This window comes from Staurois parvus, unplaced genomic scaffold, assembly GCF_062004578.1.
Source record: "Staurois parvus isolate SC_StPar_1 unplaced genomic scaffold, SC_StPar_1.0 ptg000174l, whole genome shotgun sequence".
NCBI classification, from domain to species: Eukaryota; Metazoa; Chordata; class Amphibia; order Anura; family Ranidae; genus Staurois; species Staurois parvus.
In genome coordinates this window covers 2,810,089-2,830,671 of record NW_028317970.1, presented here as the reverse complement: position 1 = coordinate 2,830,671, position 20,583 = coordinate 2,810,089, and the positions used below count along the sequence as shown (strand labels likewise).

Below are 20,583 nucleotides of genomic sequence, written 5' to 3'. Positions count from 1 at the left end.
ACCAAGGGCCAGTCCAGAGGAAAAGACCCGCCTAGGAGACCGTCTAAGAGACCTGTCGTGCGGAGGACCCATGGACCCCAAGGTGGATGTGCCAGGCCAGGCCGGCCTCATCACAAGACCAGGATCGTCATCAGAAGTGTCCATCTAAAGACGCCGAGTCAAGTTGAGGACCAACCAGCATCACCGCTGACATTTTATTACTTAAAAAAAAAAAAAAAAATTTTTTTTTTATTTCATTCACTTCACCGGAGAAGACGAACAATCACTCTAGCCAAAAGCCCCACTCATGTTTTGCGACACAGACACCCCTATACACGTGCCTGTACCCCAAACAAAGGGGGATTTGTTGTGGGCTTTTGAATTATGTCTCAAAAATATGACTTTATCAAGACATAATATTATATGACAAACAGCCCAGTATAGCCGGATGCTAAGAGTTAATTTTGTCTTGGTTGAACCCTCAAGGATTCTAGTTAAGAAATGGATAGAATGGGGGAAGTGAGACTTTTCCAAGACAATAAGACTGTTTGGACTGTCAACAAGGACTATTTGTATATGGAGGTTGAGAAGAATGCACATACAGAAAGTCAAACAAATAGCCAGATAGGACTTCGACTTTCAAACATTTTAACAATAATGAGACGGGAACTCAACTGGTTGAAAGCTTAACCAAAACCTGTAGAGTGTGATGAACCAACAGACCTCTGAAACTATTACAATATACTATTGTTCACCAAGGGTGAAAGCATTAACAGTTGTTTACCATGATTCCAATACAAGAGCCAGGCAAACAGAGAGTTTTTCCCTACACATAGAAAATGTTGGTTCTAAAACAAAGAGGTGAAATTCAGGACATTTAAGTCTAAAAATTGACTGTATATAATTACAAAGATATATTACAAAAACATATTATAAATAAGATGTTATAGGTTTTACACACCACTAAATATTCAGAAATGGGAACTATATATCACTAACTTGAGTATTGAGATGATGGGAAGTAAGATGTATTATAAACTAGCATTAGTTATATGTCTTATCAGGAAACAAACAGGATGGTATTTCAAGAAGGAATAACTGAATATACACCTATATTCCATGGTCCCTATTTAGAATATTTTAGGTATGATCACTTATCTCTGGAAAAAGACGTATATTTGATCCCTGAAATTACCTTAAGATTCCACCCGAGGTATGAGTCATCTCAAATACTCAAATTGTTCTATGATACATGACCGCCACCTGGCGGGCAGGTGAGAAATAGCTTATGTACACACATTTCTCAACTAGCCAATCAAGAAGCCTGGTGGGAAGGTATCTTAGAACAATGGATTGGTTGGTATAAAAGCCCTTGTACCTTTAAGAAAAAAAAAAACCTCATCAAGGAAGACCTCATCAGAAAGACCTCATCAGAAAACCTCATCAAGGAAAAACTCATCAAAAGAAAAGACCTCAGCAAAAGAAAACCTGACTGAAGAAAGACCTGATTCTGAATAACTACTCTTCCATACTTTCAAACTTCCTAAAACTTTAACTAAATTTCTAAACCTCTATCCTTATAACTTCCTACATTCTCCCCTACTGAATATCTATCACTTGCCCTATAATATCATTTCTAAAGGCGTTCCACTGCCAGCTAAATCCACGGGAGAGTTGCCTAGTCTGAATGCCGGGTGCGGTGAGATTGTTTATTTGATTTTGTATTACCTATTTTCTCTGTTGTGTGGAATCATAAAATTACCTTAGTGTATCACAACAATATTGGGTAGTTAGATATATGTAGAGAGATCCTGTTTTACTGTAAAAAAATTGTTTGTTGCCATATTATAATTTTTTTTTTTCATATTTTATAATTTATTGAATATTAATAATCAGAGTATAATATATCAAGGGCCAGCTTCTTGCAATCCTATGGCCACGGCTTGTGAGAATATAACCTTTGAGATACTCGAAATTATTAATTATTAATAAATTTAATAAATAATCAGATCATTCAAAAATTGTGATATTGATGTAATTAGTTAGAAACCTTATTATTGTATATTACATTGGTAGGGTATATTTTTGATTGTGTGTACCAATATTCATTTATCACCAGTCTTTTGCGTTTTGTGTTAATATATATATAATTTTTGTACATAAATAAATTTTTATATTTATCTATTATAAGGCAAATTTTGTGTGTATGGTACGAAATCATATTGGCTAAAAGAATTCAAGGTATAATAATAAGTGGTGATCAAATTATCAAGGTGTCCAAATTATTGGTTTACTAAATATTTGCCGTATTTTAACGGCTGGAGGCACTGTAATATTTCATTTAAGGGAAAGGGACACGCCCTTTATAAATAAAATATATCCTTACATAAACCACCACAACATAGGATGTTGTTCCAGAACTGTGAAGGCTTTTTAGATGTCGTTTGGCAAACTCTAATCTGGCCTTCCTGTGTTTGAGGCTCACCAATGGTTTCCATCTTGTGGTGAACCCTCTGTATTCACTCTGGTGAAGTCTTCTCTTGATTGGTGACTTTGACACACATACACCTACCTCCTGGAGAGTGTTCTTGATCTGGCCAACTGTTGTGAAGGGTGTTTTCTTCACCAGGGAAAGAATTCTTCGCTCATCCACCACAGTTGTTTTCCGTGGTCTTCCGGGTCTTTTGGTGTTGCTGAGCTCACCGGTGCGTTCCTTCTTTTTAAGAATGTTCCAAACAGTTGTTTTGGCCACGCCTAATGTTTTTGCTATCTCTCTGATGGGTTTGTTTTGTTTTTTAATGATGGCTTGCTTCACTGATAGTGACAGCTCTTTGGATCTCATCTTGAGAGTTGACAGCAACAGATTCCAAATGCAAATAGCACACTTGAAATGAACTCTGGACCTTTTATCTGCTCATTGTAATTGGGATAATGAGGGAATAACAAACACACCTGGCCATGGAACAGCCGAGAAGCCAATTGTCCCATTACTTTTGGTCCCTTAACAAGTGGGAGGCACATATGCAAACTGTTGTAATTCCTACACCGTTCACCTGATTTGGATGTAAATACCCTCAAATTAAAGCTGACAGTCTGCAGTTAAAGCACATCTTGTTCGTTTCATTTCAAATCCATTGTGGTGGTGTATAGAGCCAAAAATGTTAGAATTGTGTCGATGTCCCAATATTTATGGACCTGACTGTAAATCACATACTCCTGACCACTGCACTCTGTGCTCTGGGATGTAAATTGCATACTCCTGACCACTACACTCTGCACTCTGGGATGTAAATCACATACTCCTGACCACTGCACTCTGCACTCTGGGATGTAAATCACATACTCCTGACCACTGCACTCTGCACTCTGGGATGTAAATCACATACTCCTGACCACTACACTCTGGGATGTAAATCACATACTCCTGACCACTACTGTCAGGGCTCCGGGTATGACCAGAGGTGTGTGGACTGACACAGGGAAACGCAGGCTTCAGATATAGTATAAACAATATAATTTATTTAAGACTAAACAATACATAAATGCAGTGCAAAACTAAACATAAACACAGTGCAAACAAACCAAACCAAAACCCCCAACAGATAACAAAAGAACAATACTAAGCATAGTCAGGCAGGCCGGGTCGGTAGCAAACGGGCAGGCAAGGTACAAAGGAGCAGGCAGAGCATAGTCAGACGGGCCGGGTCAGGAACAATCAGGCAGACAAGGTACAAAGGAGCAGACTGGAGTGTGGTCACGAATAGCAGAGGTCAGGACAGGCAGAGTTCAAATCAGAGTCAGGGATCAAGCAGGATCAGACAGGAAGCAGACAGGATGCAGGTACAGGGGCTCTTGCGAAAACAAACACCAAGGCGCTGATTGCAAGTCTGGCCATTCCTTATATGCACCTCCTGCAATCAGCCTCAGGTGTTTTGGCTGACTGCAGAAGTGAGCCTCTGGTTGCTGAGAGCACCCGCTGGCCAGCCCTGGTACTGCAAACCACAAGGCAAGTGAGTCCCACCACTATTGGCGAGTCCATTCCTGACAGTACCCCCCCCTCAAGGAGCGGCCTCAGGACTCTCCAAACCGTCCTAAATGGGCAAAATGTTCCACCGCCCGGATCCGGTAATTGGCAGGATATCAAGGACTGGTACATCAGGCTGGGCACCGGGCAGAGGCACATAAGGCTGGGCACCGGGCAGAGGCACATCAGGCTGGACACCGGGCAGAGGCACATAAGGCTGGGCACCGGACAGAGGCACATCAGGCTGGACACCGGACAGAGGCACATCAGGCTGGGCACCGGGCTACCAGGCGGAGCAGCGGGCACCAGGCCACCAGGCAGAGCAGCGGGCACCAGGCCACCAGGCGGAGCAGCAGGCACCAGGCCACCAGGCAGAGCAGCAGGCCCTAAGTCATCTGGCAAGACTGCGGGCACCGAGTCATCTGGCAAGATTGCGGGCACCGAGTCATCTGGCAAGACTGCGGGCACTGAGTCATCTGGCAAAACTGCAGGCACCGAGTCATCTGGCAAGACTGCGGGCACCGAGTCATCTGGCAAAACTGCGGGCACCGAGTCATCTGGCAAGACTGCGGGCACCGAGTCATCTGGCACAACAGCGGGCATCAGGGCTTTAAGCTCGACAGTGGGCACCGAGTCATCTGGCAAGACAGCAGGCACCGAGTCATCTGCGGAGCAGCAGGCACCAGGCCACCAGGCGGAGCAGCAGGCACCAGGCCACCAGGCAGAGCAGCAGGCCCTGAGACATCTGGCAAGACTGCAGGCACCGAGTCATCTGGCAAGACTGCAGTCACGAGTCATCTGGCAAGACTGCGGGCACCGAGTCATCTGGCAAAACTGCAGGCACCGAGTCATCTGGCAAGACTGCGGGCACCGAGTCATCTGGCAAAACTGCAGGCACCGAGTCATCTGGCAAAACTGCGGGCACCGAGTCATCTGGCAAGACTGCGGGCACCGAGTCATCTGGCAAAACTGCAGGCACCGAGTCATCTGGCAAGACTGCGGGCCCCGAGTCATCTGGCAAGACTGTGGGCGCCGAGTCATCTGGCAAGACTGTGGGCACCGAGTCATCTGGCAAGAATGCGGGGGCCGAGTCATCTGGCAAGAATGCGGGTGCCGAGTCATCTGGCAAGACAGCGGGCACCGAGTCATCTGGCAAAACTGCGGGCATCGGGTCATCAAGCTCGACAGCGGGCAACGAGTCATCTGGCAAGACAGCGGGCACCGAGTCATCTGGCAAAACAGCGGGCACCAGGTTGTCAAGCTCGACAGCGGGCACAGAGTCATCTGGCAAGACAGCGGGCACCGAGTCATCTGGCAAAACAGCGGGCACCGGGTCATCTGGCAAGACTGCGTGCACCGAGTCATCTGGCAAAACAGTGGGCACCGGGTCATCTGGCAAGACTGCAGGCGCTGAGTCATCTGGCAAGACTGCGGTCATCGGGGCCTTAAGCTCGACAGCGGGCACCGAGTCATCTGGCAAGACAGCGGGCGCCAAGTCATCTGGCAAGACTGCGGGCACCGAGTCATCTGGCAAGAATGTGGGCACCGAGTCATCTGGCAAGACTGCGGGCGCTGGGTCATCTGGCAAGACTGCGAGCGTCGAGTCATCTGGCAAGACAGCGGGCGCCGGGTCATCTGGCAAGACTGTGGGCGCTGAGTCATCTGGCAAGACTGCAGGCGCCGGGTCATCTGGCAAGACTGCGGGCGCCGAGTCATCTGGCAAGACTGCGGGCGCTGAGTCATCTGGCAAGACAGCGGGCACCGAGTCATCTGGCATCAGGGTATCGGGCTGAATTGCGGGTGCCGGGGCACCAGGCTGAACCACGGAAGGCGGGTTCACAGACGGCAGGCTGACCGGTTTGGATACTGGCAGGATGGTACTGGTTGGAAAGAATTTTTGCTTTTTCCTGGTTTTAGTTACTGGAGCACAGGAAGTAAGCGCAGGTTTGTAAGTGGATAGAGCAGCTGTAGGCAGAGAAGAGCTGGGGGATGGAACAAAGGAGGGAGCAGTTGCTACAGAGGACTTCTTTACAGGGTTAAAGAAAGGATAGGTGCAACGAGTGGGAGCAGGGGACTGATATGTGGTAGTTAGCAGAGTATACTGGGCAGTCACTGGGGGTGCTGTCGGGGATGCAGGAAGAGTGCCTTGAGCAGAGGAATGACGTTGCAAGCTGACTGAGGCTGGGTGCAACAAGTCTGACCATGTCTGTAGTATGGGTTGAACAAAGCTCAGCTTACACAAAGCCTGTCTGGTCAAAGACTGCACTGCGTTTATACAATCCCTTAATACCTGTTGTGAACATGCAGAATAACGCTCCAGAAAGTAATCCACATCATCCTCTAATAACCATACCAGGGACTCTACCTGGTCGGCACTAAATGGCGGCAAAAATTCATCCCTGCATTCGGGGGTACCAGATGAAACCAACTCTGCACAAACCTGAATCAATGGTTGCACCTCAGAGAACTCTGTGCCCTGATCTACTAGGCAATGAGCGATCCTTATGCACTCTAGTAGTTGATCCCGGGGATACTTCTTCAAAGTCTGATAAGCATAATCTCTGTCATCAAAGACTAGCAGAGATAAATACACAACCTCATCCAGATCCATCCTTCCCAGCAACAAGCCAAGATGGCTTCCCTGTGCAGCCACTTCTGGTCAGGATTGGCCTTGGTATAATGTCAGGGCTCCGGGTATGACCAGAGGTATGTGAACTGACACAGGGAAACGCAGACCTCAGATATGTTATAAACAATATAATTTATTTAAGACTAAACAATACATAAACGCAGTGCAAGACTAAACATAAACACAGTGCAAACAAACCAAACCAAAACCCCCAACAGATAACAAAAGAACAATACTAAGTGTAGTCGGGCAGGCCAGGTCGGTAGCAAACGGGCAGGCAAGGTACAAAGGAGCAGGCAAAGTGTAGTCAGACGGGCTGGGTCAGGAACAATCAGGCAGACAAGGTACCAAAGGAGCAGACTGGAGGGTGGTCAGGAATAGCAGAGGTCAGGACAGGAGGAGTTCAATCAGAGTCAGGGATCAAGCAGGATCAGACAGGAAGCAGACAGAATGCAGGTACAGGGGCTCTTGGGAAAACATACACCAAGGCGCTGATTGCAAGTCTGGCCATTCCTTATATGCACCTCCTGCAATCAGCCTCAGGTGTTTTGGCGGACTGCAGAATTGAGCCTCTAGTTGCTGAGAGCACCTGCTGGCCAGTCCTGGTACTGCAAACCGCAAGGCAGGTGAGTCCCACCACTATTGGTGAGTCCATTCCTGACAACTACATTCTGTACTCTGGGATGTAAATCACATACTCCTTACCACTACACTCTGGGATGTAAATCACATACTCCTGACCACTACACTCTGTACTCTGGGATGGAAATCACATACTCCTGACCACTACACTCTGTACTCTGGGATGGAAATCACATACTCCTGACCACTACACTCTGTACTCTGGGATGGAAATCACATACTCCTGACCACTACACTCTATACTCAGAGATGGAAATTACATACTCCTGACCACTACACTCTGTACTCTGGGATGGAAATCACATACTCCTGACTACTGCACTCTGGGATGGAAATCACATACTCCTGACCACTACACTCTGTACTCTGGGATGGAAATCACATACTCCTGACTACTGCACTCTGGAATGGAAATCACATACTCCTGACCACTACACTCTACTCTGGGATGGAAATCACATACTCACCACTGCATGTTGTTTTCAGGGCTGTATGAAGTAGTCTCCTGACCCCTGCACTCTGGGCCATTATTCATGGTGAACCAGAAACTGGATGACCTGTAAAGGCTTGTAAAGTTGTCAGGGATCGCGGGGCCTCTCCCGGCACACGCACACTTGCGACAGCTAACGCCTGGACACAGGCACTAGATCCCGGCGGGCCGCGACTGACAGGACACTGCGCATGCACAGTAGGAGCCGCGGGCGGCCAATGACAGCCCGGGGGCGTGTCCTGGCCGGCCAATGACAGTGCAGGGCGCACTATTTAAAGATGCCCTGCACTTTCACAGATTGCCGCAAGGTCTATCTGTGATCCTGACGTTCCTGTACCTGATTAGTGACCCTGATTGCCCTGGCTACGCTGCCTTCTCCTGTGATTTGACCCTGATTGCCCTGGCTACGCTGCCTTCTCCTGTGATTTGACCCTGATTGCCCTGGCTACGCTGCCTTCTCCTGTGATTTGACCCTGATTGCCCTGGCTATGCTGCCTTCTCCTGTGCTTTGACCCGGATTGCCCTGACTACTCTGCCTTCTCCTTTCCTGACCCCCGGCTTGTTTGACCATTCTGCGGACTGACTTATCCTGCTGACCCTGCAAGTGACCTGACTATTCTTCGCCTGCTGATTCGGTACCTCGCTTACCCCACGGGACCACGGCTCATGGCCATCCTGCTAGGTCCTGCCGTCCTTCTCACATCTGGCTCTCCCGGTACCTGCATACATCCCCGGAGGCTCCCTCTGCCACTGGTGGGCCTGCTCGGAGGTCGTGACCTGGCCCTGGTCTGTTACAAGTCCATCCCCACCATCAGGGGCCCTGGTGAAAGCACAGACTGGGCTTAGACTACACACTCTGGGTAGGACTGTCAAGTGAGCAGCCAGAGGCACCACCTGGCGGATCATAACAAAAGTGTCTCCTGTGAGAAATGTTTGGGCCCCAGAGATCCCCATCGTTGCCCCGACACACACAATTCTTTTCACTCAATAAATTCTTTATTATAGTTTTACTTCTAACAAGATTGTAATCATAGAATCAGGAAATAACAAAGGGAGGAATCTGATTGGTCAGGAAGATCCCTTGTCTGGAATGCGAGGGCGGGGTCATTATTATTGGTGTACAATACAATACACAACGTGTTCCATTATTATAACAAAGTATTGTAGAAAAGATCCCAACGTGTGACATGGCTGAATGAATGCTGGTCATATTAGTTCATCTATTCTCTAAGTGGGGTGGTATCTATTGGGCCAATCCCTTTTACAAACCACACATAATATCGCCCTTCAAAGTGAAAACAGAAACGATTTGTACAAAATCAAAGAGTAGAAATATTTTCCGGTGGATCCCCTCTACCCAGACCCCATATGTAGACATAGAACAACAAGCTGTGTTCCCTCTCGTGCCGCACTCCTCCAACCACCCAAACCCACACAGAAGCAAAGGGAAATAATGAGAGGAAAGTTCCCCCCTAGTTTGGGGCGGAGTTCTCCTTCCCTCCTGTTGGGGGATGGGAGAAGGATGGACTGAAGACAGAGAGACGCTTCGGGGTCACCACTGTTCTGTAGAGCCTTGAAATGAAGGACATCAACTTCAGAAGTTCTTGTTGTCTGTGTAAAGTTCCCCGATAACGAGATCTGGGCTCTCCCGGCTTCTAGCTCTGTAACCCGCTATATCATTATCAGGAAACGCAACTCCGACACCCAAGAAGGGCTGAAGTTGTGTCCTTCATTTCCAGGATCTACTGACCACTCTGCACCCCGACATTTACTGCACTTCATCCATGTCTTTGGGGGCCTCTCATCTCCTTATCAACTGTTCCTTCCATGATGAAGATCAGCCATGGAGTATATCTGAGGTGTATATCAGGGTGTGCTTCTTCCCCACGAGAGCTGGGATGTCCAGAAACATTCATCTAGAAGACATTTCCCGCACTCAAGGCACTAATATACCTCCAGGGTTGTGTGGGACCCCTCATGTACAGGAAGACAGGACTTCAGTGAGGAATAATCACCTCACTCAGGACAGGAATATGGCTTCTCCGCCATGTGAGATCTCTGATGTTTCGAAAGACCGTACTTCTGTGAAAAACATTGGCCGCACTCAGGACAGGAATATGGCTTCTCCCCCGTATGAAATCTCTGATGTCTGAAAAGACTGCACTTCCGTGAAAAACATTTCCCGCAATCAGGACAGGAATACGGCTTCTCCCCCGTATGAGATCTCTGATGTTTGTAAAGACTGGATTTTACTGAAAAACATTTCCCGCACTCAGGACAGGAATACGGCTTCTCCCCTGTGTGAGATCTCTGATGTGTGTAAAGATGGGACTTGTCTAAAAAACTTTTCCCACACTCAGGACAGGAATATTTCTTCTCCCCTGTGTGAAATTTCAGATGTCTGTAAAGACTGGAATTCTGTGAAAAACATTTTCCACACTCAGGACAAGAATACTTCTTCTCCCCCTTGTGAAATCTCAGATGTCTGTAAAGATTGGTCGTCTGTGAAAAACATTTCCCGCACTCAGGACAGGAATACGGCTTCTCCCCCGTGTGAAATCTCAGATGTCTGTAAAGATTGGACGTCTGTGAAAAACATTTCCCGCACTCAGGACAGGAATACGGCTTCTCTCCTATGTGAGATCTTTTATGCACATTAAGTTTGGATTTAGAACAGAAACCCTTCCCGCACTCAGGACAGGAATACGGCTTCTCCCCCGTGTGAGATCTCTGATGTGTGTTAAGATTTGACTTATCTGAAAAACATTTCCCGCACTCAGAACAAGAATGTGACTTCTCCCCCGTGTGAGATCTTTTATGCCTATTAAGGTGGGATTTAAAATGGAATCCCTTCCCGCACTCAGTACAGGGAAACCTCTTCCCTGTTGGAAGGCCGGTCTGGTCCCGCACAGTCTGAGGTTCCTCAGGATACGAGGAATCCAATGGTCCATCTACACTGGGTGGTGCCGGATGGACATTGGAGGGAGCCGGGTTTTCTCCTGGTCTATACTGTGTGATGTCCTCATCTTCTACTTTCCAGTCTGGAGACAAAGTGAGACAATCCTCGGGGGTTTTCCTCATCTCCCGGCCATGGACTAAAATACAAAGACAAAGAGGATTACTAGACAGGAGCTGATTGGTTCCCCCAAACCAGGACTCCACCCACATCAGGCAGCTTGGTCTCTGAGGAGCTTACAATTCCACCCTCAAGGGAACTAGGAAATGGCTCCTCTGATCTCCTACCAGGTCATTTCTTTATTCCTGAACCTTAGTCAGAGAGTGAGGAAACAACCAGAACTGTCTTTTATAGGAGGGACAGTGATGAGGGGATTATAGGACGAGGGTCCCCACCCCCTCTATCACTCATCGCCATCTTCCCAACACAAGAAGTACTGCACTTCCTTATTTAGTCCATGATTTAGTCATGAAGAACAGCGGGGCTGAGCCCCACCAGAGGTCAGAGAGTGAGGATGGGGGGAGAACAACCAAGATGAAGACTGGACTGATCCTGAAGACCACCATCATTGGGGTATTGACTCCTCCCTCATTATCACTTTCTGTTTAAGGGTCCAAAGTTGGAGGATGTTATCACATTATTATCACCATGTAAAAGTCTGTGCTCCAATCACATCATCCGATATAAAATGTCCAGCTGGGAGGAAATGGGGGGAACAAAAGAGAATCCATATTATGTGTATATATAGCTGTCAGGGAATTCCATGATCCCCGTAGCGATGGTCCCGGCGCAGGCGCAGTATGCCACCCTGTGCAGGGACACTGGCACTAGGTCCAGGCCGGACGCTGCGTTCGAGTTCGCGGATGCACAGTAGAAGCCGCGGCCACCCGCTGGGCACCAATGGCAGCGCAGGGCGGGATATTTAAATGGGCCTGAGCTGTCATTCAGTGCCTTCTGGTCTCCTTGTATCCTGTGAACCTGTGCCCTGTAAGTTATTGACCTGGATTGTACCTGACCTTACTATAGACTCCGTGCTCTGGGAACGCCTATTCAGTGGAGTGCTAGTGGTACCGTCAGGCGGTCCCTTACAATAGCAGTGGGGGAGGGTGGAGAGCAGAAGTCAGGACTATGGAATGTACAACATAGAATATATAGTGCAGGGGTCAGGAGTATGTAATGTACAACATAGAGTATATAGTGCAGGGGTCAGGAGTATGTAATGTACAACATAGAGTATATAGTGCAGGGGTCAGGAGTATGTAATGTACAACATAGAGTATATAGTGCAGGGGTCAGGAGTATGTAATGTACAACAGAGTGTATAGTGCAGGGGTAAGGAGGATGTAATGTACAACAGAGTATATAGTGCAGGGGTCAGGTGTATGTAATGTACAACATATAGTATATAGTGCAGGGGTCAGGAGTATGTAATGTACAATATAGAGTATATAGTGCAGGGGTCAGGAGTAAGTAATGTACAACATAGAGTATATAGTGCAGAGGTCAGGAGGATGTAATGTACAACATAGAGTATATAGTGCAGGGGTCAGGAGTATGTAATGTACAACATAGAGTATATAGTGCAGGGGTCAGGAGTATGTAATGTACAACATAGAGTATATAGTGCAGGGGTCAGGAGTATGTAATGTACAACATATAGTATATAGTGCAGGGGTCAGGAGTATGTAATGTACAACATAGAGTATATAGTGCAGAAGTCAGGACTATGGAATGTACAACACAGAGTATATAGTGCATGGGTCAGGAGTATCTAATGTACAACATAGATTATATAGTGCAGGGGTCAGGAGAATGTAATGTACAACATGGAGTATATAGTGCAGGGGTCAGGAGTATGTAATGTACAACATAGAGTATATAGTGCAGGGGTCAGGAATATGTCATGTACAACATAGAGTCTATAGTGCAGGGGTCAGGAGTATATCATGTACAACATAGAGTATATAGTGCAGGGGTCAGGGGTATGTAATGTACAACATAGAGTATATAGTGCAGGGGTCAGGAGTATGTAATGTACAACATAGAGTATATAGTGCAGGGGTCAGGAGTATGTAATGTACAACATATAGTATATAGTGCAGGGGTCAGGAGTATGTAATGTACAACATAGAGTATATAGTGCAGGGGTCAGGAGTATGTAATGTACAACATAGAGTATATAGTGCAGGGGTCAGGAGTATGTAATGTACAACATATAGTATATAGTGCAGGGGTCAGGAGTATGTAATGTACAACATAGAGTATATAGTGCAGAAGTCAGGACTATGGAATGTACAACACAGAGTATATAGTGCATGGGTCAGGAGTATCTAATGTACAACATAGATTATATAGTGCAGGGGTCAGGAGAATGTAATGTACAACATGGAGTATATAGTGCAGGGGTCAGGAGTATGTAATGTACAATATAGAGTATATAGTGCAGGGGTCAGGAGTATGCAAAGTACAACATATAGTATATAGTGCAGAAGTCAGGACTATGGAATGTACAAAACAGAGTATATAGTGGAGGGGTCAGGAGTATCTAATGTACAACATAGATTATATAGTGCAGGGGTCAGGAGTATGTAATGTACAACATAGAGTATATAGTGCAAGGGTCAGGAGTATGTAATGTAAAATATAGAGTATATAGTGCAGTGGTCAGGAGTATGTAATGTACAACATGGAGTATATAGTGCAGGGGTCAGGAGTATGTAATGTACAACATAAAGTATTTATTGCAGGGGTCAGGTGTATGTCATGTACAACATAGAGTATATAGTGCAGGGGTCAGGAGTATGTCATCTACAACATAGAGTATATAGTGCAGGGGTTAGGAGTATGGAATGTACAACAGAGTATATAGTGCAGGGGTCAGGAGTATGGAATGTACAACAGAGTATATAGTGCAGGGGTCAGGAGAATGTAATGTAAAACATAGAGTATATAGTGCAGGGGTCAGGAGTATGTCATGTACAGCATAGAAAATAGAGTGCAGGGGTGAGGAGGATGTCATCTACAACATAGAGTATATAGTGCAGGAGTCAGGAGTATGTAAAGTACAACATAGAATATATAGTGTAGGGGTCAGGAGTATGCAATGTACAACATAGAGTATATAGTGCAGGGGTCAGGAGTATGTAAAGTACAACATAGAGTATATAGTGCAGGGGTCAGGAGGATGTAATGTACAACATAGAGTATATAGTGCAGGGGTCAGGAGTATGTAATGTACAACATAGAGTATATAGTGCAGGGGTCAGGGGTATGTAATGTAAAACACAGTGTGTATATAGTACAGAGGTCAGGAGTTTTTAATATATAGTGCAGGGGTCAGGAGTATGTAATGTCAAACATACAGTAAATAGTGCATAGCATCAGGAGTATGTAATGTACAACATAGAGTATATAGTGCAGGGGTCAGGAGTATGTAATGTACAACCTAAAGTATATAGTGCAGGGGTCAGGAGTATGTAATATACAACATAGAGTATATAGTGCATGGGTCAGGAGTATGTAATGTACAACATGGAGTATATTGTGAAGGGGTCAGGAGTATGTGATGTACAACAGAGTATATAGTGCAGGGGTCAGGAGAATGGAATGTACAACATAGAGTATATAATGCAGGGGTCAGGAGTATGTAATGTACAACAGAGTATATAGTGCAGGGGTCAGGAGGATGTAATGTACAACATAGAGTATATAGTGCAGGGGTCAGGAGGATGTAATGTACAAGTTATATAGTATAAGGGTCAGGACTCTCAGTATTAGTATTCTGTAATCAGTGGAAGCTTAAATGTTTACTGTAGAAAACATCTAGAGGTGAGCTGGGATTAAACCATCATGAAACAGGTTAGATTGGATGTGACGGTGTAAGTGGTATACTTGGACAGAAGGGTGGCAGTGGACGTGGTATACTTGGACAGAGGAGTGTTGTTGGACGTGTTATACTTGGACAGAGGGGTGGCAGTGGACGTGGTATACTTGGACAGAGGGGTGGCAGTGGACGTGGTTAACTTGGACAGAGGGGTGGCAGTGGACGTGATAAACTTGGACAGAGGGGTGGCAGTGGACGTGGTATACTTGGACAGAGGGGTGGCGGTGGATGTGGTATAATTGGACAGAGGGGTGGAGGTGGACGTGGTATACTTGGACAGAGGGGTGATGGTGGACGTGGTATACTTGGACAGAGGGGTGGCAGTGGACGTGGTTAACTTGGACAGAGGGGTGGCAGTGGACATGATAAACTTGGACAGAGGGGTGGCAGTGGACGTGGTATACTTGGACAGGGGGTTGGCGGTGGACGTGGTATATTTAGACAGAGGGGTGGCGGTGGACGTGGTATACTTGGACAGAGGGGTGGCGGTGGACGTGGTATACTTGGACAGAGGGGTGGCGGTGGACGTGGTATACTTGGACAGAGGGGTGGCGGTGGACGTGGTATACTTGGACAGAGGGGTGGCGGTGGACGTGGTATACTTGGACAAAGGGGTGATGTGGACGTGGTATACTTGGACAGAGGGGGGGCGATGGATGTGGTATACTTGGACAGAGGGGTGTTGGTGGACGTGGTATACTTGGACAGAGGGGTGGCGGTGGACGTGGTATACTTGGACAGAGGGGTGGCGGTGGACGTGGTATACTTGGACAGAGGGGTGGCGGTGGACATGGTATACTTGGACAGAGGGGTGGCGGTGGACATGGTATACTTGGACAGAGGGGTGGCGGTGGACGTGGTATACTTGGACACAGTTCCGTACACATGGCTAATGTGTAAGGTAAAGTCTATGGGCTGGAAAAATCTGGATGTAAATGGATAGAAAACTGGCTAAAAGATCGTATTCAGAGAGTAGTGGGTAATGATTCATACTCTGAATGGTCTAGGGGTGTCAGTAGTGTACCCCAAGGTTCAGTGTTATTAGTGGGGTACCCCAAGGTTCAGTGTTATTAGTGGGGTACCCCAAGATTCAGTGTTATTAGTGGGGTACCGCAAAGGTTCAGAGTTATTAGTGGGGTACCCCAAGGATCAGTGTGATTAGTGGTGTACCCCAAGGTTCAGTGTTATTAGAGGGGTACCCTAAGGTTCAGTGATATTAGTGGTGTACCCCAAGGTTCAGTGTTATTAGTGGGGTACCCCAATGTTCAGTGTTATTAGTGGTGAACCCCAAGGCTTAGTGTGATTAGTGGTGTACCCCAAGGTTCATTGTTATTAGTGGTGTACCCCAAGGTTCAGCGTTATTGTGGGGTACCCCAGGGGTCAGTGTTGTTAGTGGGGTACCCCGAGGTTCAGTGTTATTAGTGGTGTACCCCGAGGTTCAGTGTGATTAGTGGGGTACCCCAAGGTTCAGTGTGATTAGTGGGGTACCCCAAGGTTCAGTGTTATTAGTGGGGTACCCCAGGGTTCAGAATCATCAGTGGTGTACCCCAAGGTTCAGTGTTATTGGTGTGGTATAGAGGTTCAGTGTTATTAGTGGGGTACCCCAAGGCTCAGTGTGATTAGTGGGGTACACCAATGCTCAGTGTTATTAGTGGGGAACCCCAAGGTTCAGTGTTATTAGTGGGGTACCCCAAGGTTCAGTGTTATTAGTGGTGAACCCCAAGGCTTAGTGTGATTAGTGGTGTACCCCAAGGTTCATTGTTATTAGTGGTGTACCCCAAGGTTCAGTGTTATTAGTGGGGTACCCCAAGGCTCAGTGTTATTAGTGGGGTACCCCAAGGTTAAGTGTTATTAGTGGGGTACCCCAGGGTTCAGTGTTATTAGTGGGGTACCCCAAGGTTCTGTGTTATTAGTGGTGTACCCCAAGGGTCAGTGTTATTAGTGGGGTACCCCAAGGTTCAGTGTTATTAGTGGGGTACCCCAAGGTCCAGTGTTATTAGTGGGGTATCCCAAGGTTCAGTGTTATTAGTGGGGTACCCCAAGGTTCAGTGTCATCAGTGGTGTACCCCAAGGTTCAGTGTTATTAGTGGTGTACCCCAAGGGTCAGTGTTATTAGTGGGGTACCCCAAGGTTCAGTGTTATTAGTGGGGTACCCCAAGGTCCAGTGTTATTAGTGGGGTATCCCAAGGTTCAGTGTTATTAGTGGGGTACCCCAAGGTTCAGTGTCATCAGTGGTGTACCCCAAGGTTCAGTGTTACTAGTGGGGTACCCCAAGGTTCAGTGTTATTAGTGGGGTACCCTAAGGTTCAGTGTTATTATCCGGTTCCTGCCCGATCTATGGCCAGATGGTGGCCGGGTGAGCACCTCGTCCCTCCGGGTGAAAGCCATATGGCGTCCATCCAGGTATGCGCAGTTTGCATGCCCGCAGAACCGTGCAGAGGCGCGATCTGTCACCGGCCATGTACCTCGGACACGGCCAATGACAGATCTGTGTACCGGCCCCATTGTCTGTACCATGTGACCTGCTGTGACCAATCACTGTAGGTCACATGACAGTTGTATACAATGGATGGCTTCATTTTCTTCCCAAAAAAAGAACACACATTTTTAAATAAAGATATGTTTTTCTTTGTTTCTGTTATAAAAGTTTTCAAATAAATAATTGTTCTTCATAAATTTAGGCCGAGATGTATTCTGCTACATGTCTTTGGTGAAAATAACCCAAATTAGGATTTCTGAACTCTATAACTTCCCTACAGACTAAATCATAAACTATGGGAGATATCTGAAAATTGATCAATCCTGAAGTACTGACAGCCAATCTCATTTCTTGAGGTCCAAGAATGTCAGGACAGTACAGATATCCCCCAAATGTCAGAACGCTACAGATATCCCCCAAATGTCAGAACGGTACACATATCCCCCAAATGTCAGGACAGTACAGATATCCCCCAAATGTCAGGACGGCACAGATATCCCCCAAATGTCAGGACAGTACAGATATCCCCCAAATGACAGGACAGTACAGATATCCCCCAAATGTCAGGACGGCACAGATATCCCCCAAATGTCAGAACGGTACAGATATCCCCCAAATGTCAGGACAGGACAGATATCCCCCAAATGTCAGCACAGTACAGATATCCCCCAAATGTCAGGACAGTACAGATATCCCCCAAATGTCAGGACAGTACAGACATCCCCCAAATGTCAGGACAGTACAGACATCCCCCAAATGTCAGGACGGTACAGACATCCCCCAAATGTCAGGACGGTACAGACATCCCCCAAATGTCAGGACAGTACAGACATTCCCCAAATGTCAGGACGGTACAGATATCCCCCAAATGTCAGGACAGGACAGATATCCCCCAAATATAAGGACGGTACAGATATCCCTCAAATGTCAGAACGGTATAGATATCCCCCAAATGTCAGGACGGTACAGATATCCCCCAAATGTCAGGACAGTACAGATATCCCCCAAATGTCAGGACGGCACAGATATCCCCCAAATGTCAGAACGGTACAGATATCCCCCAAATGTCAGGACAGATATCCCCCAAATGTCAGCACAGTACAGATATCCCCCATATGTCAGGACGGTACAGATATCCCCCAAATGTCAGGACAGTACAGACATCCCCCAAATGTCAGGACAGTACAGACATCCCCCAAATGTCAGGACAGTACAGATATCCCCCAAATGTCAGGACAGTACAGATATCCCCCAAATATCAGGACGGTACAGATATCCCCCAAATGTCAGGACGGTACAGATATCCCCCAAATATCAGGACAGTATAGATATCCCCCAAATGTCAGGACAGTACAGATATCCCCCAAATATCAGGACAGTACAGATATCCCCCAAATGTCAGGACAGTACAGATATCCCCCAAATGTCAGAACAGTACAGATATCCCCCAAATGTCAGGACAGTACAGATATCCCCCAAATATCAGGACAGTACAGATATCCCCCAAATGTCAGGACGGTACAGATATCCCCCAAATGTCAGGACGGTACAGATATCCCCCAAATGTCAGGACAGTACAGATATCCCCCAAATGTCAGAACAGTACAGATATCCCCCAAATGTCAGGACAGTACAGATATCCCCCAAATATCAGGACAGTACAGATATCCCCCAAATGTCAGGACGGTACAGATATCCCCCAAATGTCAGGACGGTACAGATATCCCCCAAATGTCAGGAAGTACAGATATCCCCCAAATGTCAGGACGGTACAGATATCCCCCAAATGTCAGGAAAGTACAGATATCCCCCAAATGTCAGAACAGTACAGATATCCCCCAAATGTCAGGACAGTACAGATATCCCCCAAATATCAGGACAGTACAGATATCCCCCAAATGTCAGGACGGTACAGATATCCCCCAAATGTCAGGACAGTACAGATATCCCCCAAATGTCAGAACAGTACAGATATCCCCCAAATGTCAGGACAGTACAGATATCCCCCAAATATCAGGACAGTACAGATATCCCCCAAATATCAGGACAGTACAGATATCCCCCAAATGTCAGGACGGTACAGATATCCCCAAATGTCAGGACGGTACAGATATCCCCCAAATGTCAGGAAGTACAGATATCCCCCAAATGTCAGGACGGTACAGATATCCCCCAAATGTCAGGAAAGTACAGATACCCCTAAATTTTAGTTTGGGTACAATGTTGCATTACCGTGCAATTGTCATTCAAAGTGTGAGAGCGCTGAAACCTGAAAATTGGCCTGGGCACGAAGGGGGTAGAAGTGCCCGGTATGGAAGGGGTTAGTGGGGTACCCCAAGGTTCAGTGTTATTAGTGGGGTACCCCAAGATTCATTGTTGGGACCCCAACTTATTAATATATTTATAAACAATATCGGGTCTGATATTAAAGATCACAAGGGAGGATATGATCTCCATGTATAATACATAAGGGGGGGATATGATCTCCATGTATAATACATAAGGGGGGATATGATCTCCATGTATAATACATAAGGGGGAATATGATATCCATGTATAATACATAAGGGGGATATGATCTCCATGTATAATACATAAGGGGGGGATATGATCTCCATGTATAATACATAAGGGGGGGATATGATCTCCATGTATAATACATAAGGGGGGATATGATCTCCATGTATAATACATAAGGGGGGATATGATCTCCATGTATAATACATAAGGGGGATATGATCTCCATGTATAATACATAAGAGGGGATATGATCTCCATGTATAATACATAAGGGGGGATATGATCTCCATGTATAATACATAAGGGGGATATGATCTCCATGTATAATACATAAGGGGGGATATGATCTCCATGTATAATACATAAGGGGGGGATATGATCTCCATGTATAATACATAAGGGGGGGATATGATATCCATGTATAATACATAAGGGGGGATATGATCACCATGTATAATACATAAGGGGGGATATGATCTCCATGTATAATACATAAGGGGGGATATGATCTCCATGTATAATACATAAGGGGGGATATGATCTCCATGTATAATACATAAGGGGGGATATGATCACCATGTACAATACATAAGGGGGGATATGATCTCCATGTATAATACATAAGGGGGATATGATCTCCATGTATAATACATAAGGGGGGATATGATCTCCATGTATAATACATAAGGGGGATATGATCTCCATGTATAATACATAAGGGGGATATGATCTCCATGTATAATACATAAGAGGGGATATGATCTCCATGTATAATACATAAGGGGGGATATGATCTCCATGTATAATACATAAGGGGGGGATATGATCTCCATGTATAATACATAGGGGGGGATATGATCTCCATGTATAATACATAAGGGGGGGATATGATCTCCATGTATAATACATAAGGGGGGATATGATCTCCATGTATAATACATAAGGGGGGATATGATCTCCATGTATAATACATAAGGGGGG

The 20,583-nt window shown here is 46.2% G+C and overlaps 1 protein-coding gene across 1 annotated transcript in view; it reads right to left on the bottom strand.

Annotated features, from left to right (window-relative positions):
- Nucleotides 1-8,738: 8,738 nt before the first annotated feature.
- The window catches only part of LOC149462520 (uncharacterized), a 50,254-nt gene continuing 38,409 nt past the window's right edge, over nucleotides 8,739-20,583 (bottom strand). Inside the window, exon 2 of the mRNA XM_089676848.1 lies at nucleotides 8,739-10,854. Within this exon, the coding sequence (XP_089532974.1) occupies nucleotides 9,781-10,854 (1,074 nt within the window). The 3' untranslated portion in view covers nucleotides 8,739-9,780. The remainder of the gene's footprint in view (nucleotides 10,855-20,583) is intronic.